The 20,254-nt window shown below is 49.9% G+C and overlaps 10 protein-coding genes and 1 non-coding gene across 11 annotated transcripts; 5 read left to right on the top strand and 6 right to left on the bottom strand.

Moving 5' to 3' along the window:
- Nucleotides 1-25: 25 nt before the first annotated feature.
- Nucleotides 26-2,953, bottom strand: GIQ15_05797 (uncharacterized protein; the record flags this gene model as incomplete). Its single annotated transcript, XM_033553214.1, has 4 exons — nt 26-92; nt 162-319; nt 379-2,487; nt 2,546-2,953. 4 exons carry the CDS (start codon nt 2,951-2,953, stop codon nt 26-28), a joined length of 2,742 nt encoding a protein of 913 aa, XP_033404358.1.
- Nucleotides 2,954-3,310: 357 nt separating this feature from the next.
- On the top strand, nt 3,311-4,058 carry GIQ15_05796 (nuclear cap binding protein subunit 2; the record flags this gene model as incomplete). Its single annotated transcript, XM_033553213.1, has 5 exons — nt 3,311-3,376; nt 3,436-3,548; nt 3,609-3,653; nt 3,712-3,903; nt 3,962-4,058. 5 exons carry the CDS (start codon nt 3,311-3,313, stop codon nt 4,056-4,058), a joined length of 513 nt encoding a protein of 170 aa, XP_033404357.1.
- Nucleotides 4,059-4,221: 163 nt separating this feature from the next.
- Nucleotides 4,222-5,108, bottom strand: GIQ15_05795 (glutamine amidotransferase subunit pdxT; the record flags this gene model as incomplete). Its single annotated transcript, XM_033553212.1, has 2 exons — nt 4,222-4,780; nt 4,858-5,108. The coding sequence occupies 2 exons, from the start codon at nt 5,106-5,108 to the stop codon at nt 4,222-4,224; spliced, it is 810 nt and encodes a 269-aa protein (XP_033404356.1).
- Nucleotides 5,109-5,889: 781 nt separating this feature from the next.
- GIQ15_05794 (uncharacterized protein) lies at nt 5,890-6,669 on the top strand (the record flags this gene model as incomplete). The annotated part of the gene is made up of 2 exons (XM_033553211.1): nt 5,890-6,035; nt 6,357-6,669. 2 exons carry the CDS (start codon nt 5,890-5,892, stop codon nt 6,667-6,669), a joined length of 459 nt encoding a protein of 152 aa, XP_033404355.1.
- Nucleotides 6,670-7,006: 337 nt separating this feature from the next.
- Nucleotides 7,007-8,059, top strand: GIQ15_05793 (4'-phosphopantetheinyl transferase NpgA; the record flags this gene model as incomplete). Its single annotated transcript, XM_033553210.1, has 1 exon — nt 7,007-8,059. One exon carries the CDS (start codon nt 7,007-7,009, stop codon nt 8,057-8,059), a length of 1,053 nt encoding a protein of 350 aa, XP_033404354.1.
- A 551-nt stretch (nt 8,060-8,610) lies between these two features.
- Nucleotides 8,611-9,577, bottom strand: GIQ15_05792 (1-acyl-sn-glycerol-3-phosphate acyltransferase beta; the record flags this gene model as incomplete). The annotated part of the gene is made up of 2 exons (XM_033553209.1): nt 8,611-8,801; nt 8,866-9,577. 2 exons carry the CDS (start codon nt 9,575-9,577, stop codon nt 8,611-8,613), a joined length of 903 nt encoding a protein of 300 aa, XP_033404353.1.
- Nucleotides 9,578-10,423: 846 nt separating this feature from the next.
- On the bottom strand, nt 10,424-13,008 carry GIQ15_05791 (bimA protein; the record flags this gene model as incomplete). Its single annotated transcript, XM_033553208.1, has 4 exons — nt 10,424-10,495; nt 10,546-12,386; nt 12,440-12,613; nt 12,672-13,008. 4 exons carry the CDS (start codon nt 13,006-13,008, stop codon nt 10,424-10,426), a joined length of 2,424 nt encoding a protein of 807 aa, XP_033404352.1.
- Nucleotides 13,009-13,815: 807 nt separating this feature from the next.
- On the top strand, nt 13,816-14,401 carry GIQ15_05790 (DUF788 domain-containing protein; the record flags this gene model as incomplete). Its single annotated transcript, XM_033553207.1, has 2 exons — nt 13,816-13,824; nt 13,871-14,401. The coding sequence occupies 2 exons, from the start codon at nt 13,816-13,818 to the stop codon at nt 14,399-14,401; spliced, it is 540 nt and encodes a 179-aa protein (XP_033404351.1).
- A 250-nt stretch (nt 14,402-14,651) lies between these two features.
- Nucleotides 14,652-15,180, bottom strand: GIQ15_05789 (uncharacterized protein; the record flags this gene model as incomplete). Its single annotated transcript, XM_033553206.1, has 2 exons — nt 14,652-14,701; nt 14,754-15,180. 2 exons carry the CDS (start codon nt 15,178-15,180, stop codon nt 14,652-14,654), a joined length of 477 nt encoding a protein of 158 aa, XP_033404350.1.
- Nucleotides 15,181-15,686: 506 nt separating this feature from the next.
- GIQ15_t0034 lies at nt 15,687-15,759 on the top strand. The gene has a single exon. It is a non-coding gene; the product is annotated as a tRNA-Arg (tRNA).
- Nucleotides 15,760-16,322: 563 nt separating this feature from the next.
- Nucleotides 16,323-20,052, bottom strand: GIQ15_05788 (uncharacterized protein; the record flags this gene model as incomplete). The annotated part of the gene is made up of 5 exons (XM_033553205.1): nt 16,323-18,267; nt 18,328-19,044; nt 19,103-19,396; nt 19,477-19,690; nt 19,998-20,052. 5 exons carry the CDS (start codon nt 20,050-20,052, stop codon nt 16,323-16,325), a joined length of 3,225 nt encoding a protein of 1,074 aa, XP_033404349.1.
- Between the last annotated feature and the right edge of the window lie 202 nt (nt 20,053-20,254).

Raw genomic sequence — 20,254 nt, 5'->3', positions numbered from 1 at the left:
AAAGGAAATACTGCCAGGCAAAGCACTAAAGGTCAGGGAAGCTGGTTGATAGCCGTTCAAGTCTGGACGTGATTGCGTCAATGACGGCAGACCTATATCACAACCGTGGTTAATACATTTAACAACTACCGTGGTTCCGAATAGGGGTAAGGTTTACTCACTCTCTGTCAACCATATTCATAGCATCTGCGACCTTTGCCTTTTGTAGCCGTTGAGGTACCTTGGGTTGCGTTGGGTGTGTAGGCGTTGAAGGTGTAGAGTCAGCTATTTCTGGGATATTTTTCATCTCAGATAGTAATTCTTTAGCCAAAGACGTCGCCTATGATATGATTCGTTAGTACGAGCCCATGTTTCACCATGCACAGTGCAATAGCGTACCGTTTCAAGTCTCTGCGTTAATTCGCCATTTGACTTATCATCTTCGCCAACGGATTTTGATAAGGTATTAACCTCTCTCATCCATCCTTTCTCTTTTTCACTTATCGGTCTGCCTCCAGCCTTTATGATCTTCAGTCTGATATTGTTGTATCGCTCAACAAGCTCCTTTTGTCTTGACTGGGCAGCAGACATCCTCGAATCCAAGGCCTGTTCACGATCCATAGGTGGTCTCCTCACAGTTCCCCTAACCGTGCCATTTGAGACGTCATTTATCCTCTCCCCAATTTCAGCCAACTGTGTCAACTGGCCGCGCATTTCGCCTTGTAGTCGTTCACAGCGGCGGAAAAGATCAGAGGCTGCAACTTCCAATGAATGTGTGTATGTGCTTAGGATCCTGTGGGCGGATGTAAAGAGCTCTAGGGTTGATGGCGATAGGCGGACGGGATCTTTCAATGTATGCCTATGGCCGTGTGGGACGTGCTCTGCGACGAAGGAGACGAGAGGGGAAGGAGAATAGAGGATGGAAGGGACCTGGTATGGCGGGCGTGTATGTGCTGGTAGGGTGGTGCGGCTATCTACCGCCTCTGAGTCTGAAGATGCTAAGTCCCTGGATGCCGCAAATTCTTCGTATTCGGGGGAATCAAGGAGAACGGCGCAAGGCTGAGACGGCGTGAAAGAGAGTAATAGGTAGCCCAGGTCGTAATCAAATATAGCTAAACAGCTAGCTAGATGTTCCCCTTTGCTATTTGGAGCTAGCTCTGACGGTGGGAGTTGAAGCATTTGTTCACGTTCAGCAATTGCACCATCACATATGATATTGATACGGAACGCCGATCCTGTTGTTTCCTCGGAGCGTAGCTCGGGTTCTACACGATGAACCCACGATGATAGCGAGAAGAAGACTACACTTCTGGCAGCGGTCACGTAGAAGTTATATCGAGAGCCAATATCTTCTGAGAACATTGGCCACATATTGGGTTGTCGGTCCTTGACACGAACAGTTTCCAATGATTCCAATAATAGTAGCTCAGACGGTTCAGACATCGGTGTGCTAAAGGTGTTTTTGCAGGTCCTTGGAAGCCACTGCCCCTTGACTCCATCCATTTCAAGGGACACGTGTAGAGTTCCAGTTGAGGTTACAAGGCAGATGATTGTACCTGATAACCCGCTTTGAGCGTTGTCGTTAAGTAGTTCAGGCTCGTCTTCTCCAGCCATCAGGTCATCAATGTCAGCCCTAGCCGCAATGACGAAGACATCGGTGATGTCAAGGTCATCCTCAAGATCGTCACATTCAAACAAGAAAGGTCCCTGGAGCCGTGGGATAGGGCTTGGATTAGACGGGCGTACTCGAATTTCGGTAAAGATCGATTCCTCTGCCACTGGATAAGCGTCCTGGTTGTCAATTTCCTTGAGCCATTCATATTGTTGCTGAATTGCTTTAAGCTCGTCATCCGTTTCAAGCGATTCCTCTTGGGCAACCGCGAGCTCTCGGACGATGGATGAAGTCAAGGATGGAATGGTAACCGGCGATGCTTGCCACTTTGAGGGCAAAAGAGGGCAAAGGGCGTATACATCGCCTGTCCGCATAGCAACCCACAGCGTCATGGCAGCCCAAGCATCTTCTTCTTCGTATCCATGACCGCCAAATCTGGCAGCAGCAACTTCCATCTCAAATGAGTCGGCTGAGAATCCCTTATTTTGTCCGAAGCTGAGGGGTGCAAAGTCTTCATCCATTGAAGTTCCATCAACTAGTTTCTTCAAATCAATTGCGAGAGTTGGCCTATCAAAGGACCATTGGTTCTTGCGATCGATCTCCCATACTCGTACAGCCGAATCGGAGGTAACAGTAACAAGACATCCCCCTGAGTTGTCGCATATTCCCAGAGGATGCCACAGGACAGCCACAACTGGCGATTCTGGGATGACGTGGGTAGTAGGCCCTAGCTGGAATGTCTTGACACGAATGGGGGAGTAATCAGGGCCAGACAGATGCGATGAATCCGGGAGCATGGCGATATGGACAGTGTGGGTTGTTGTAATGGCAAGGAACGCTCCGTTGGGGGATATGGTCAGTTGCTCGATTTTTCCATATACTGGAGTAGTCAGGATCTATAGACTGATATTAGAATGCGAATAACTCGACGAAAGACGAAAGCTAGGGACTTACCCTGTAATATGAAGCTTTCGTATCTGCCGCATCTTCTCGTCCATCTGATTCCTCCCTCGCCGTATTTCGCTCCAAGTTATCATTCTGTCCATTCTCCACGTTGCTGGTATCTTCGTTTTGTCTGCCACGGTTGGATTCTTCCCTCTTCTGCTTCACGCCTTTCCTCCATTCATCCTTTAGTCTTGCAAGATCTGCCCATCTGATCTGATTATCAACGACGGTAAATATTTCCGTGCCTCTGCGAGCGAGTGTTCGAACTGGTCTTGGTTCCTGTGCAGCGTCAACAATAGCTTTCTGCGCATTGCGAATCGACGAGGACGGCTTGTCCGTTGACGAGGGGCAGAATAGGTCAACTCCCGGAGAGGGTCTTGATAACCATGGAGGAGAATAGTCCACGATTCGCGGCATGTTGGCCCGGGTATTGGGTTAGGGATGTTGAAGCGATATTGAAGACTCAAGGCGGTTCCGCGTTCAGGATGGAAAGAAGGTATGGCCGGAGAAGATGTCGTAACGAACGCGATGCCTGCTCACGACGCAGTAGCCCTCATGCTTGTAGATTTGTATTTATTCTTCGTTCTCCGCTGCCAATAAATAAACTGTTTTTTTTGTTGTCCGCCGTAAAAAGCTTAGAGAAGTTTGATGGGCAAACGACGCGCCAAGCCTCGAGCTTCTTAGCGGCTTCAACTTGCGAATAGCTTCAAGCTTCAGGCAAGACGAGCATCTGCTGCATTCTACGCAACAAGCTCGCAGACACGAGACCTGAGCATGGCGACCACTATTCGATCTACGGTGGAGAGGCTGGATAGGCCCAGCACCTATTTCAATAACAAGGTATGCGCTCTAACGCTGCGGTGCGGCTGCATACCTGATCTCTAACCTGTTATCTCCAGAACAAACGCCGGAAGTCGTCGCATCATGATCGCGGAGATCGCGAGGAAGATAAGCCTCAGGCGGACTTCGATATCTCCCTGAAAGAGGCTACCACTCTATACGTCGGAAACCTGTACGTTGCAGCCGGATGTTGCCTGCTCAGCGCAAGTTCTAACTGCTCTCTCTCCTGCAGCTCGTTCTACACAACCGAAGAACAAATACACGAGCTATTTGCAAAGTACGTCTCCAACTTTCATCAATGTACCGGCTACTGCAGCGTCTGACCGTTATTCTAGATGCGGAGAGATAAAACGTCTTGTCATGGGCTTGGATCGGTTCCAGAAAACCCCCTGTGGTTTCTGCTTCGTTGAGTATTATACACATCAGGATGCTTTGGATTGTATGAAGTATATCGGAGGAACAAAGTTGGATGAGCGAATTATTCGAACCGATTTGGACCCTGGATTCCAAGAGGGGAGGCAGTACGGGTATGCTATTGCCAACGTACCCTACAATTCAACGAGAGTGCTGACGTTTCTTCTACAGACGTGGTAAATCTGGTGGACAAGTTCGTGATGAGTTCAGAGATGAATTCGACCCGGGCCGTGGTGGGTACGGGCGCGTGTTTGGAGAAGATAGTTGAGAGTTGGAGTTATATACAGGTAGGTAGGTGGGTTTAGGTCCTTCAACCAAAAGGCATCAAACACGCTTGATATGAAAGCGCAGTTCTATCTTATACCCAAAATACAAAAAAACATTCTATATACCATCTTCTATCATATGTCGTGGCACCGGTGTTCTCCTGTTCATCGAACGACTACCTCAGATTTCTGTAACTTTCCAACTGCATCACTGACCTGGCAGAGCCACCACATGTGAATTCGGGGGTCTTCAGTTAATTCTGGATGGAAGCTGGTGCCGAAGACGTTGCCCTGCTTCACCGCGACAATGTCACCAGCTTCTTGAGGCATTCCATCAACTTCGGCCTTTCCAGGGAGTTTCCCTAGAATCTCAACCTTATCCGCCATGGCCTCTCGAGCAATCGCGTTCTCAGGCTGTCTGGATGGCGCCACCACCGTCTCATCCCTCTTGAGCTCCTCGTCTTGAATACCCTCCTTGGGCGAGAGTACCTTTTCGACCACGGGCGCCCTTATAAACACGGCTCGGAAGGGGCCGGCGTCTCCCGGCAGGAACGGTAGATCCAACGGCGCATAGAAGCTGTCTGTCTGTCGTCCAAAGTGGTTCCGGTTGACACGAACATCCAACCCCCCGATGAGCTCTTGACCACCTCGCTTCGTCCGATTTGCCGATTCAGCAAGGAGAATTAGCCCGGCGCAAGTGCCCCAGGTGGGCTTTCTATGGAGCCTGCACAACCACAATACACGTTAACATTACTCGCCTTCAACGCGCCAGCATTTCCAAAGGGCTTGGGGTGGCCGTACTTTACAAAGTCTCTCAGCGGCTCAAGCAGGTTCGATCGCGCGGCCACCAAGGCCATGGCCGTACTCTCGCCACCGGGGATGATGAGCCCATCACATCTATCAAGCTCAGCGGGCGTGCGAACTTCTATGAACTCCCATTGCTGTTTGGTCATGGACTTGTTGCCCCTCAGTTTGTCGGCGGCAACCTTCAGGAGCTGGATGTGCTCGTAAAAAGCGCCCTGCAAGGCGAGGACCCCCACGGTTATCGTCATCGCATGGCCCTCTAGATAACCAGTCTGTCTATAATTCTCCCAGCGTCTCTGCCCGTTGATCAGTCAATGTTTCTTCTTCCTTTACCCCAGGAAAACGCCCTTTCGGAGTCAGCGCAAAAAGTTATCGATAGTGATTAGTCATTCGGCTTTCGGTGTTAAGTTGTTCCTCGGCTTTTTCTCGGCTTCCTGACTTCCTCGTCGATATCAATATAAATATCAACTTGAATATCAACTTGAATAGGATAGATACCTTTATAAAGAATCAGTTTAGAGGATGTGCTGCGTTTGAAGGGCCAGTCATCACCCTGTTGCAGCGCTGAACATCACTCAACAGTATGCTGGCTTGAAGGGAGTAGATACTAAGGCTCGCCGCATTCTCTGCCCAGTATCATGAGAGCAGGACCTAGTTATGTATTCACATCCTAAGTCGCAGACCTATCAAAGTGGTATATCCGGAACAATATGGCCCTAACATACCCGTAGGCTTGCCTCAGTTTGATAGAGCTGTGAAAGCATAGAAAGCCAATACTATGCTCCATGGACAATTATCAACGATAAGACTTTTATAGGAGTCCACGAGAACTCTCCGGTAGCTGTTCTTTTTGTCGTGTGCAGGCTCGTATCGACATCCTCCAACTTTGAGTCTTCCAATAATTGGCTCGTATTAAAACGGCGGTCGTATTGGTGGCGGGTATCATTCACGATATGATCTTCGCCTGTATGGAGAACATGACCGGACATCCTCACTTCGTTGATAAATGCTAGGATAAAAGCAAGCAAGATGCAGCTCTCCCTCTTCTTCGTTACAACACTGATCGCGTGTGCTGGGGCCCAGGGCACCCAGCCGCAGGATCTGAAGCGCGCCCTCGTCACCGCTGCCCCAGAACCTGCGGCAGTCGAACGAATGATGGAGAAGCGCCAGGCTGGGTATTCTGACCTTATAGGGTGGTATTCGTCGAGCAGCTACTGTGCGCTCCCTCCTGTCAATTCATCGAACAGTCGTGGTCTAACATGGTGTATATAAAGGGTATTCGTACACTTGTCCGTCGGGCGAGTACTATGCAGCTGGACCAAGGTTCGGTGCCTGTTGTCCCAGCGGCGAGGCGTTTTGCAATCCCCTGGTAGCCTGTGAAGGAAATATCGGAGTGCATTCCAACGGCGTCAGGGGCGACTGGTACTATAATTTTTTTATATATTGGTGTATATATACATTGCTGTGGCGGCATCCATACTAATAGACAATATCAGCGGTACGGAAATATGCGATACTGTCACCATATTCAACTCGAGAGAAGTTGCAGCCACCGGGATACACAGTCTGGTCGCTTGCTTCTCGGCCTCGCGGTTCTATGACTTTCCCAGGACGTACTACCGGGCGACCTTTGCGCTGGCAACGACAACGAGCGAGGAACCGGAGACACTAACGGCGACGGCTACGAAGACCGTAACGCAAACCGCATCCAAGGGACTGGGGGCGAGCGGCTGGGATGATGGACTGCGGACGCGCTGGCTCTATATTATCCCACTGGCCACTACTCTCCTCGGTCTTGTGCTTTTCTGAGTAGTTATGTCTTCTCTGGAGCTTTCGAATATAATTAATAAATAATATGACCGATATGGTGGAAGTTGTTCGTACTATGTAGATATATAGATCTTACTATGGCGGGGTCCGAGGCTGAATATTTGAATATTTAAATATTTAATCTGAGCACTCAAACAACTCAACCAAATTGTTATATATCGAACCTTCGTACATCTACGCATGAATACTTGACATATATTTGAAAGAATACATGCTACATACCCACTGAGTCGGAGTACAGACCGTAACCAAAAAGTCGACCTCGAGAGTCATAGGAGATAACGATTTGTCTGGGAAACTCATATATATAGGGAGAATGGCATCCCATATACTCCCCGTCGATGATACCTCCCGGCAGCTCACACGATGGTATATCGATATGCGCAACTGGACGCAGACCAGCACTGCACTCCCCCTTATCGACACCCTTCAACCATCCGAGCAGAAGAAGATCAGGGCGTTCTATCACGTAGTCGACCAGCACATGTCCCTTGCCTCCAGTCTGCTGAAATATCTATATATTCATCGCACTTCTCGAGTACCCTGGAACCAGATCATTATCAGCCGGACCCCGCAACCGCATTGCAGACCATGCTATATCCCGCTGAAAGATGCCCAGAAGGATGCCGGTCAGGTCTTGCAGGTTGAATTCAACGTCAGCCATCAGGCTTCCATGGTAGCGTTAGCAGGATGCATGTTCTCCCGAGATGGAAGCGAAAATGATGCACAAAGCAAGCTTGATCCGTCCTCGCGATATGGGCTGGATGGCCCTCCCCAGATCGGAATCGATATAACATGCACCGACGAGCGAGAAAAGCGGAATCCAGACTCACTTCCTTCCACAGAAGCGCAGTTCCGTGAATTCGTCGACATCTTTACCGAAGCGTTCTCACCGCGGGAATTGGAAACCATCAAATCTGATCCCCGCGGTACTGGTTCCTATCGTGACAGCCCTGAAGATACATATGATGAACGATTGGCCAAGTCTATAAAATATCGCACACGTCTGTTCTACACCTACTGGGCGCTGAAGGAGGCTTATATAAAGATGGTCGGAGAAGGGTTGCTGGCAGATTGGTTACAGAAATTGGAGTTTTCTAACGTTGTTCCACCCGAGCCTGAAGCTGGGCTTGATTGGGGTTCTCCAAAGACGGGGATTGAGATTCGGCTGAAGGGGGAGATAGTTGACAACGTACGCATGGAAGTTGTTGCGTTTGGAGAACGATATATATTGGCGACAGCCACGAGAGGAGGAGGGTTCGGGAAAACGCCCAACTCGACTCGGTGGGATGACTTTAGATCTATCAATATTGAGAAGGACGTCGGGCCGTGTGCCAGGGGAGAATGCGATTGTCTTCAGAGTAGTTGACGAGTTTGTGAGTGGAAGACGGATGCTATACACATGTCATGAATGGGATATCTCGCTTTCATGATCAGAGGACTTGTCTAGGGAAGATATTCATAAAAATATATACATGTGACGGGGATATTAACTAGGACCCCAAATGTCATAATTCATGATCTACTAAAATCCGATAGTGATACAAATACCCGGTACTCCTGATGCAATGCTTTAGGTAACGTTAAAAGCTCATCATCCTGCGCAAATATCTAGTTAATCCAAAACCAGTAACGCCTCCTGGCCGAACGTGAGCCCGCCGAGGATTCGAGTGTCGTGCTTAGGTAAATATATCCATCAAGTCTTCTTTGTAGAGGGGATCCTCGTGTTCCCACCGCTATATAGCCGGGTGGGATGTATTATTCGTCCTCGGGGGGGAAGGGGGAGTATAGTAAAATTTTGGTGATAGAGCTGGGCTTACGCTACTATCTGGCCAAAAAGAAGGCCAAGCGGTAAGCCCGGGTTGCTCAAAGGATCGGAAAGGTGTTCATCGGCGTTGACAGCCGGCTAAATGTGTGCTTTTATATCTCGACGGCGGTAGAGCGCGAAGTTCGGGGTGCGTTTTCCATTGCGACCTTTCCGTTGGTGAGATTTTCGACTTTTCTCGCTTTGGCCATTTCAACCATGACATCCAGCATCGACTGTCTCGTGCTTTGGGCCAAGGAGTCGACATCGGCAGCCGTAAGGCCCTTGGTACTGATTGGGGGCAGAACTAAACATTGATTAGTATTGTTAGGCTATATATTGTAGTGTCTGGTAGGTCGACAGAAACTCACCCTTAACCTTGACGTCCCCAGAGGTAAACTGCATCTTCTTTACGTTTAGAATATGCGCGTAGTTCTCTGCGACGATTGGCACAATATCAGCCTCGGCCTGGACCGCCAGATGGAATGCGCCCTTCTTGAACGGTAGCAATGCCGGCTCTCGCGCATAGCTCCTAGTACCCTCGGGGAAGATAATGACACTCTGTCCCTTGGTCTTCATCAGATTGGCCGCATTATCAAACGCCTTGAAGGCAGTCTCGCGGTTTGCGCGGTCGATAAACACAGTCCCGGAAAGCGTCATAAACCACCCGAGCAGCGGCACTCGGGAAAGAGATCTCTTCGCGGTCACAGCAGAATACTGAGGCAGCACGGCGCCGAGCAGCAGGACGTCAAGCTCCGTCTGATGGTTCGCGAGAAACACCGCTGGCCGAGTAGAGAGGTATTCCTGGCCCTCGATGACGTCGAAGTGTATTCCCGTAGTGAGCCACATAGACCACTTGAAGGCTCTGGCCACCGTCCATTGCGAGATCTGGCCGTAGCCGACGAGGCGAAGACAGATAGAGGCGAGCACACCGTATGCTGCGCAGAACAGCAGAGAGGCGTATGCGGCGAGACAGCGAGCGAAGAAGCCTGCGCGGGGCACCTTCAGGGACAGGCCGAAGAGGCCCAGTGTGAGCGCGGCGTAGGACGTGAGGCCCGAGAGGATGTAGGAGAGGATGGCCATGGTCGGTCGGTCTCTGTCGACGGAGGGAGCGGTGCGGGTTTCGGGCTGCTAGGACATGCGGTGCGCGCTGTGAGGGAGTGAGTATGGGAGTTCTGGTAGAAGTAGGTTTTTTTTTTTTTTTTGAAGATTTTATTTTTCTGTTCCCTGGTACTTTCACGGGCTCAAGGTCAGGGGTTTGAGTTGTTGAAAACGGGGCAGCCCCAACAAGATAGAAGTTATACCGACGAGCATGCGGTCTTGATGTTTCTTCTACGACTACTATGGTTGTACGACTACTATGGCTGTTAATTCTAGTGGACTCCTTGATAGACATAGGGACTGATTTAAGGGCGTACGTATGAAGGATACAGTCATATGTCTATAATTCACAAAGCTCGCGATGAATGATAATAATAATTAATCGATTCGATCTGAAACGATAGGATAAAAGGCCATTCCGTAGGGCTGGCAAGATCGAGGAGAGTCGAGGGGAAGAGAGGCATGTCCACATTCAATCAATCCATCCATCCGTCCGTCCATCTCTCTTTTGTACGTAGTCAAATGTACATTCATCCCCGTGCCCATCAGACCGGATGGAGCGTCTCCTCAGTCAAATATCTCTTTTTCTCTTCCCAATGCTATTACTCCACTGCGTTATGCTCGTTATGCATTATCCCAGAAGCCAGCCAGTAACACCAACGCCAAAGAAACAAACGAACCAAAACCCACAAGGCAATATGCTGGTTGAAAAGAGGAGCAGCGGTTGCTAGATATTATGCTGCCGATGAAGGTAAGAAATGAATACAGAGGAGAAGGAGAAAGTACAAAAGGGCGGGTTAGTGGTCTGGGGGATGATTACGATGGAAATCATGTCATATCGTCATCAACATCATCAGGGCTTTCGAGGGATTCCATGGCTTCTTTGATGAATTGAGCAGCCTATATTCTGGTTAGATCTTGTCTCGACGTGTGAGGGAGAAGGGAATTACCTTAGGATCCAAGTTCAGGGCGGTAGTGAAATGTTTTATCGCATTTCCCTTGTCGTGCATCATTTTATACAGCTTGCCCAACAGGTAATGCACGTTAGGCTCATCGGGCGCTACATCCTTTAGAACCTTCAACTCGATATGGGCAAGGTTCACTTCATTAAGCTTAAGTAACGTTCGTGCCTTTCGGAGTCGAGCTAGGACTGACTGCGGCGATAGCGACGAAGCGCGGCTGTACTGTAGCAATGCTGCCTTGAGGTTACTCTGGCGCTCTAGAACCAGACCTATGCTGCAGATCAAGACCACGTTGGCTGGGTTGATATTAGAGGCGGTGCGAAGATGCTGCTCAGCGAACTTGAGTTTACCCATTCGTTCGTAGACCTTTCCGAGACCGTACCAAGCGCTATAATGGCGAGGATCAGCGTTGATAGCATGTCGATAGGCGTCGAGAGCCTTGTCGTATTCTTCGTTAGACATATACTCGTGTCCTTGTAAGGTGTAGCCGTATGCGAATCTGGGATCAAGCTGTGCTGCTCGTTTGAAGCATTTCAAGGCTTGATCGTGGTCTCCTTGGAGAGAGAAGGAGTTTCCAATCGCACACCACGACTCGGGTGCCAGGCGATCAGTATCCATCAGCTCGTGCGCAAGGTACGCAAGCTCGACTTCGTTTTTGAGGTGCCATAATACTGTAGAGTATACCTCCATCCCTTCCATACGTGATGGCGCTATGGTCCTCACCCTGATGAAGTATTTCTCTGCATCACTGTATAGCGCTTGTTCGTAATAGGCTCGGCCGATTTGAGACAATACCCAGGGCGTTTCACGCTGGTTCTGAGGAAGAGAGTTGAAGATCTGAAGTGCGTCTTGACACCTGTAACTGCTTAGAGCCGAGTACCCGCTTGCCAGCCTAGAAAAGAGATCTAGTGTCCAGCTTAGAGCATCTATCTCTTTCGATTTATCCGGTACTTGAGTCCTTGACACGCCATTGAGAGATTCCGACGAGTTGCCGCCCGACCGGCTCTCCTTGGCTTCGACGTCTGTGGACTCACCTTGTTTCCGCGTGGTACCAGTTGTTCGTCCGATGGGAGCAGCGATAGCGGTGCTGCGACTCTTTGAGCTGGTAGACTTTGCCTTTTTAATCTCCCGTCCCTCTCGTGATCCAAGGGTGGCTGCCGTCGTGGAGAATTTACTGGTGGGCCGGATCTGATTGAATAGACGAACACTTCGTCGTTGGGGGGCACCAGGTTCAACTGGCTGCTGTGCCGAATTTGTTGGAGCAATATGCCCGGATACGGTCCTTTTGCGGTCCATTGCTGAAACGGCTTGCTGTGTAGACGTGGATTCTTTACCGGAAGCTGACTCCTCAGCAGGTCCTGTGGTTTTTGGTTTCGACTTGGATCGTGTGCTGGTAGACTTCATTCTTGGTGGATCTACACCACTCTCGACGCCTAATACTTGCATAGATCTTTGTCGTCGGGCAGGCGCAAATGGTGGTTCGCCATAAGACTCTCCTGCACTCGCACTGGGACGGACACGGAAATCATCCGAATCACTCTGCGTAATCGGGGTTTCAACCCCTTCGGGGACTGTTGCGCACCCGGATCCGGATGCCACGCTAACAGTGCTCCCATTTAGTTTTTCCCAGAGTGCAGAGCTTCCATAACTGGTTCCGTTGAGAGATAGAAAAGGGTCAACGTTGTGATTGACGTTTGGCTGAGTTTGCAGCGGCTGGCCATTGGTGATAGCCTTCTCCGAAGCCATGGAATTCTCTGATGGCGAGGGAGTAAGCATGGCGACCATTTCCGGTGTCATCTTATAAATATTCGGCACTCGGACATTTGCGCCTGGATAATGATTGTTAGATATGTTCCCATCTGTGGCAAAGGCCATCACATACCTGTCTCACAAAGACCAAGAAATGCATCCCAAAGAAATGGATTGAGCTTGAGTGCTTCAACATAGCAGTCGACGGCTTTGTGTATATCTTTGTGCGCATGCCATAACTTTCCCTGCAGGCAAATAACTGCAGCTGCATCAGGTAGATGGTGTCGTCGGTTTTCACTATGTTTATCTATTCAACAGCAATTAGTTTTCAATAAGGTATATAGTCTGATATGTGAATAGCTTACTCCAGTTGTTCTTTGACACCCACTGAGTTTTACTCCTTTCCAGCGCAGTGATTCCCTCCATATAGTGTCCAAGATCTAGACATGTCTGGGCGTAGACATAGGCACATCCAACATGTGTCCCGCGCGATCCTGCATTGCGACAAACTTCCCAGGCATATTTTGGCTGGCCGGACTGTAGGAGACACTGCGAGAGTAGGTATGCGGCTTCAGAGGACCGAGGTTCGAACGCATGGAGGCGGCCGGCCAGGAAGAGGGCGTTACGAAGGAGATTGTTGTCGAGATGGTAGTATATGAGCTGCCGTAGCTGGCTGGAGATATGAGGCGCCGAAGGAGCCATATTGTGTTCGCACACTGGACGTGGACGTGGAGGAGGCGCGGGGAGTTCTTTCGAGTCTGGTCGAGCTCAACTCCGCTCTAGGTGTGTAAATCGGACGGCTGGAGATCGTAGGTGTAGACTAGGTAAGATATATCGGAGTAAAGCTCCAGAAGTGAGATACCGCTCGAACTGAGGTAAACTGAGGCTTTCAGAAGTGAGAGTTGAGGGCGGCTCCGGCGGGCGCGCGATGTCGTAGGAAGGTCGCAGTCAGAAGCCCGAAGCTGCGCTGTTGCCAAAGGTATTCTCCTGCTCCAGAAGTCTCATAGCAGCCGCAGGATGCGCTTGACATGAGGCAGAGCTGCAGAGTCGCCGGGCCTATGGTATATTCGACATTCACAGCTCGGGGTTGCGGGTGCGCCGTTGGTGTTGCCTGGGAGATAAAGAACGGACGGCGAAAAAGAAAGGGAGACGGCCGATGTCTGCTGGATGGCTGAACGAGCGCTGAGAAGACGGACCGACAGCTAACGACAGCACGAATACTCCGTACGTGCAGTGTCACAGTGGTCGCAGTGGTCGCCGTGGTTGCGTTGCTGCTGTTCGAGCTGTCTTCATAACAAACGCGGGTTGGGGAGGCGATGGAAGTGTTTTCTGGTGGCTGAAGAGATCCCAGGTGGCTAGTGGCCCAGAGACACAAACATCTGCATGCACTATTTAACTCGAGTCCTGCAGGAACGCTTATATATGACAGTTATTTAAACAAGTTGAAGAAACAGCTTGAAGTCGGATTGTTCGTCGACATAGTGGGAGGCGGTTTATCAGGTTTACGCCATGGCACAGGTAAGCTTCCAGCAACAATACAGGATATAGTGCTGATATTTCATAGAAAGCCTCCAAAACCCTCGCAGCCCGGAATACTTCGCTTCTTCTGAGGACACACATCACCACGGCCTCGCTACACGCGATTCTCCTGCTGCTACACTTCATCTTCAACCGGCCGGCGTCTCTGCTGAAATATGGCCTGTTGACGTCTCCAACACTCGTGATCGAGTTCTACTTTGAACGACTGGGTCGTCCGCGCTACGATGCTGCTAACGGTTCGCTAAGATCGCCGGGAGAAGATCTCGATGCGCCGGGCTTGACGGAGTACTGCTGGGATGTGCTGTACTGGACGTGGGGGTGTATGGGCGCTGCGTGTATATTTGGAGACTACGGATGGTGGCTGTGGGTGGTTGTGCCGCTGTATTCGATGTGGCTTGCCTATACGACCTTTATGGGTGTGAAGAAGGGCCTGCCTGGCATGGGAGGAGGTGCTGGAATGGACATGGGCATGGATGAAGGTGCCGGGCAGGCTGAGAGTAAGAGACAGAAGAAGATGGAGAAGAGAGGCGGTGGCCAGAGGGTCAAGTATAGATAGGCACCGTCGTCTGTCCATGTCTTTAACGAGGTCTGCTATAGTTGTCTTATAGCATCTCTGAACTCTGGGTTATATACTTGCTAAAAAATACCGTGAAGAGACTAATGCCTATATCTGTTCTTGACTAGACATGGCACTTAATAAACTGATACTGTCATCGATTGAATAACTAGATTGTAGGACTAACGAGCGGATGGGGTACAGTATTCCTATCACACAGCCTAACACGTAGAATTGCCCACAATGACACTCACTCGCAGAGTCCGTTGCAGACATAAAGTCCAAGGGCACCGCAGCCCTCTAAATGAGACGTTAATGACCAATGATGGAGTCTCTTGTAGGAAGTACTTACTCGATGTAAAATTGCAGTTTGCCAACTTGTACTTGCAATGCTGGGAACCAGGACAATACGGACTCTGGTCAGCGCACTCGCAAGTTGGAGCTCTTCCAACAAGCGGGCCCCGGCGAGCATGGTTGACGTCTCTGCCAGCATGCAAGACTCGTTTACACTCTGCGTCGCCAAATGCAGACTCGCATGCCGCGCGGGCTTCGTGGATGTCGTCGACCGCATAGTCCTTGACAAGACGCTTCATACGCTCGAGGGCAGCATGCTGGTCAGGGCTGAGAGAGCGGGCATTCTTGGCCTGGTACTTTGCGAGGTGTCTGAGTTGGCCGGGGGCGATATCACGAGCATAGATCTCTCGTTCGTGGAGCTCGGCGGTGACGCCGCTGATAGCAAGGGCCGACGCGAAGACTTGAAGGAGTGCTTGGATTTGCATGGTGGGATGCTGTCTTGTATAGAAGTATTCAGGGTATATGTATCGTTGATAACTGGAGACTGCTGGTTATCAGAGGGTATCATATTTCTGGCAGGAGGATATGAGATATTTATATCTTGAAGATGTATATCTTAAAGATGAAGCGTTCCATATCTCTCTGCAGCCTCGCTGCTTACTCCCTCGTTATGGAGAGATGGTCAGAGACGTCGATCAAAGAAGCCGATCTTCGTAATTGATAGCTGGCGCAGCTGTCGACATCAATACGGACCGTCGGATGAAGCCTATCCTGTCTAGTGTGGTAACACAGGTTCATCTGCATATACGAAGTAGCAGTCTTTGCCTGGAGCCAGCTAGCCCAGCGGGAGATGCTACTCCTCCGACCTGGAGTGAGTCTCTCTTGTCCTTTCAAAGTGTAGGTCGAAGTTGACTATTTGATATGTGGTAAAAGTGAGGAGGAGGTTGTTGAGGATAGAAACAGAAAGACTGCGCTGTAACCGATAAGATCAGGCCGCGTGGCCTAATGGTTAGGGCGTTGGATTTCGGCTCCAAAGGCTGTGTGTTCGAATCGCACCGCGGTCGTTTCTGTTCTTTCTTTTTTCCATTTTTTTTTCATCTCTTTTTTTCCTTTTCCACTCCGACGATTTGCCTAATGAGGGCATTTATGTGCATTGCCACTGAAGACTTCGTATATTGCAGCATGGTCAGGTTGGAGTTGAAATGTAGTACAACCAGTGTCATATCTCCTCGTATATTTAGTGTCCCTCAGATCACTGCCGAAGTAGGAACTAACATGGGTACATAACGAATACTAGATATTAGCTACGGGTTTAGTTCTCATCTATACTTAAGGAGACCTGGTAGAGGCAAGAATAGAGTTGAGTAAGTAGAATACTGCTATCACGTCTTCAATGTATAATTCGTCATAAGTCATATGTAGATATTAATATGTAAGATGATATAAATTATACATTTCGCCCTGGTCAACGATAATATAGCTGAGAAGTGTATATAATGACAAATAGAAAAAGCTCGCCGGCATAGAAAGACATATCGTATCATAAATCAGAAAGGAAAAAATAGAAGACATATTTTTCAATATTTAATGCAAGGAAACCCCGTATCAATACCCATCGTATATTCGTTTATATTTCATCTGCGTGACTGGATGCAGACGGGGGTTCGGGGATGGTGGACTCCGATTCTGTCTTGTGCTCGGGGGTGTCCGTGGTCGAGCTCCCCGCTTGGGTTAATTCTAATAGACGAGCTTGAGCCGCCTGTAGGGCAGCTGTTAGCCTTGCGATCTCGTTGTCGATGGATTCCTGCTGCTTATCGCCAGCTGATTGGGATGGAGAGGCGACTGGTATCTCCTCGAGAGAGCTTATGGATGATTGGGCCGATGGCAAGACTTCGTCGAGTTTCATGCTTGCATCTCCGATGAGAGAATTGACTTTCTCGCTGGGGATAGGTGATTCCCCTTCCAGTCCAGCCTTTGCAGAATCGATGACTGAGCTGAGCTCATCTGTTGCGGAGTCGATGATCTCATCGACCCCAAGGGCTTCCGTCAAGGGTGTCAACGGAGCGGGTTCTAAAATATTTTCAAGAGTAGAGCTTGAGATGCTATCATCTGAAACGCCTAGTATGGCATCTTCAATCTTCTGCGTCACAAGGCTAGGAATTGCCGAAGCCGTGCTTGAGGCTAAAATCAAGCTGGGGATTGAAGAAGAGTCTTCATGTGCTGGTACTGTGGCTTTGCGCTGTTCGTCGGCAGCCTCTAATTGGACTTGTTCCTTGTAAATGTAATCTATCACTTTATCCGAATCTGATGTTGTTGCGTCTGATAGGTCCGAGCCTGGGATTCCCGAGGCCAATGGGGGGATAATGGCTGCTATAGATGTTGTGTTCGGTGCGGATTCGCTTGGGGTTCCCGTGGCAGGGGTCTCTTCTAAAGCCGGTACTTCAGGGGTTGGCTCTATTGCCGGAGCGTCGGCTGAAGGGGTTGGCTCTGCGTCGAAGAAGGCTGCCTTGGGTTGTTCGCCGTTATTGTCTACTAGTGGAGCCTCGACTTCCTCCCCTGGGCTCTCGGCCACAGAGCTTGTGGGAGCTGACGGCTCAGAAGCCGATTGTACGACTTCTGTATCACTTGGTGTGGGTGAATCCGAAAGGTCCGTGGTCTTAAGTGGAGTGGGAGGTGAACTGGTCTTCATAGACTTTCTTCTTTCCTGTATCATCTCCTCATTGATGTGGCTGACATCAAGATTTTCGCTCGTCTCCCCAGCTTCAATTTTTAGCTTGCCAATCGCCTTTAGCTCTGACAGCTGCTGTGCAGCGTTTCGTGCAGCGTCCATTCCCGCCGCGACGATAGAGTCTGCAAACTCCTTGGCAGCAAGGAAGGTATTGTGCTGCATACCAGCCTGTCGAATATCGTCTTTCCATTCCACGAGTTTGGTTTTCAGGTCGTAGAAGTTGGCCCAGTCGTTGTAGGTGACACCGTCCATCTGTGACCAGCGCATTCCAATTTCCTGGAGGCTAAGGTTGCGGACATTGTCGAGCACATCCAGCGTGTTGTTTACGGTCTTGTTAATGGACTCCGTGAGGGTATCCATATACTCGTTGAACCAGAGGCGGAGGTCGTGCGCCCGCTCCCGGATGGCAAGGCTAGATAACTTCAGGGCCTGCAGAAATTCGTCTTGGGCGCCCAATTCATCTTCTGGTGTATATTCGGCAGGGATCGACTGAACGATGTCGTATAGTTCGCTTTTCAATCCGTGTAGCTCGCGTTCGACCACCCCTTGCAACGAAGAGAGGAGGGCCTCACCTACGGGCCGTTGGCGATTGTAAATGCTCTCAACAATCTGATGGACTTTTTCCTGTACGTTTTCACGCCCCTTTTCAGCTGAGGCAGCGGACCTCTCCTTCCAAGTCCTTAGATCGGTCGCAATCTTTTCGCGGGCTTGTTCGGTTTGTTGAGCCGGAGTCAGCTCTGTGGTAGTGGGAAGTTCCACGGATGACGAAGTTTGTGTAGCTTTCGACTCTACATGTTCCCTTGTTTCTGGCTCTGTTGCAGAGATCGGTACTTCGACCGTGATACTAGACAAAAAGTTAGCTTTTTATGATATAAAGCATTGACTACCTCGGAGGTAAATGTACCTAGCAGTCTCTAAATTGACGTGTTGTATCGTCCGGCCTTCACGGTAACTGGCAAGCTTTGCACCAATTTTTACAAGCTGGGGCTCCACGTTCTCTGAATAGAGGTGTGTGATGTGTGTTCGCACAGTGCCGTTGAGGAACAGAAAGATAGCCGACCCTGCTCTCTGTGTGTACGGTGCTATCGTCGATACGACCAAGTTGTGAACAGTCGCATAGGCTCTCTGCACCACTGGCCTAGTCCGAATATAATAGGGAATGAGGTATTTGTCCTTGACCAGAACGCTCTGCGCGACCGCCACACGAACCTGAGGGACTATGATCGATTGCGCGGATTTGACGTGCGGTTCGACAGACGCACCATAGTATCCGGTGATCTGCTTCTGGAGAGGGTCTATATGTGGCGAAACTCTCTGGGTCCATTGCTCCTTGGCTAGCTGTGCACCGCGCTGGACATGAAGGGCAGCGTAGCCATGGTAGACATCCTTCGAGAACTGCGCCGTGGGAGTATATACCTTTTCGTGGAAAGAATGTGCGTATGGCTCAAGCTTCTCGACATAAGGCGCTCCGTATTTGCGATAATAGGGAGCTAGATGCGGTTCCAAGTGTGTCCTTACGACTAGGTATGGTCTGCAGACTCGAGGTGACTGATCGTCGAGCTCGGATACGGACGACGGGCAGTAGAACAGGGCTGTAAACACTGAGTACCAGACGAAAAGTCTGCAGGGATGAAGTATCAGTAAGGAGTCCTTCTCAATGGCAACGGAGGTAAACATACCTTAACAGCGCACTTATCGTGGCCCGGACCGGTCTGAATGGCTTCTTGGCTTCCTGCTTCCTGCACTCCTCCTCCTTCCTGCGCTTTTCCACCAGAACCGTGTATATTTCTTCCTCGATGTCCGTCTCTTCCAACTTCACCACCCTATCCGAGTCTGGATCCATCGTGGCTGCTGATGCCACGCTACCTCCAATCAGACACCCTGCGGCGCGAGTGACGGAAATGCAATAGCGACAGCGGGCCGAGCTAAACCATCCGGCTTCGGCGAGGTCTTCGGTATGAGCGAAAGTAGTACTAGATTGTTCAGCAGAAGCGCAGTGTTGACGTTGAGAACGAGCGGACTTCACGTGTCATAAATAGCTAGATCTATGAACCCTGGAGAAGGCGAATGTTGGAACAGCGATCGGCCAGTCCGGGCAGAGCTGGCTGTGGTGGCGTAGGCCGTTGATGATCCGTCGAATCGCGTGTCGGCTGCTGCAGCTGCGGCCTCCTGTCTGATATCAAGATCTTTTAGTTTGCGATGCAGGCTGAGATCATGTTTTGCCTTTGCCTTCTTTGCTAACTCTAAACGACGCGTGCCTAGATCCACTATCACATGTCGCCCCAGTTAGGCATGTTTCTCCGCCTACACAGTATAGTAGATGTAGATATAGAATATATATACTCAGTACTCCGTAGCGTAGGTAGAATATGTATATAGAGAAGGTATAATATAGAGTAGGTATGATAGCATACGTAGTAGGTATAATAAGTATAGAGTAGGTGTATGGACTCGCGTGTACCGAATAAGGCTCGGCATAAAGAAAATCCGGTTGACTAATATATCATGTGATCTTGGCTTATCTGATTGCTGGCTTAGTCATCTGACGTCCCTTAGTCATTTTAGTCATCTTACTCATCATCCCAACCAACGCCTTCTGCAATCTTGAAGGAAGAGAGAGCGACAGCATCAACGCTTTATATCAAGCTATCCCACGCTTCTTCCCTGACTGGACACTAGACGGTAGGCATCGCGGATGCTGTGCCCCCCCCTCTTTGTGCCTAGATGCTAAACTTCTATATAGAACCCATCCTGATCGGGATTCCAAATAAGTGGCAGCTATCGTTCATGCCACCTCACACGAGGTTCCGTTCCGTCGGCAGTGACGCAGC

The sequence above is a fragment of the Arthroderma uncinatum genome (genome assembly GCF_011692745.1).
Source record: "Arthroderma uncinatum strain CBS 119779 chromosome Unknown scaffold4, whole genome shotgun sequence".
Lineage (NCBI taxonomy): Eukaryota > Fungi > Ascomycota > Eurotiomycetes > Onygenales > Arthrodermataceae > Arthroderma > Arthroderma uncinatum.
Note: the sequence above shows the minus strand (reverse complement) of the source record. Positions and strands in the feature narration are given on the sequence as shown.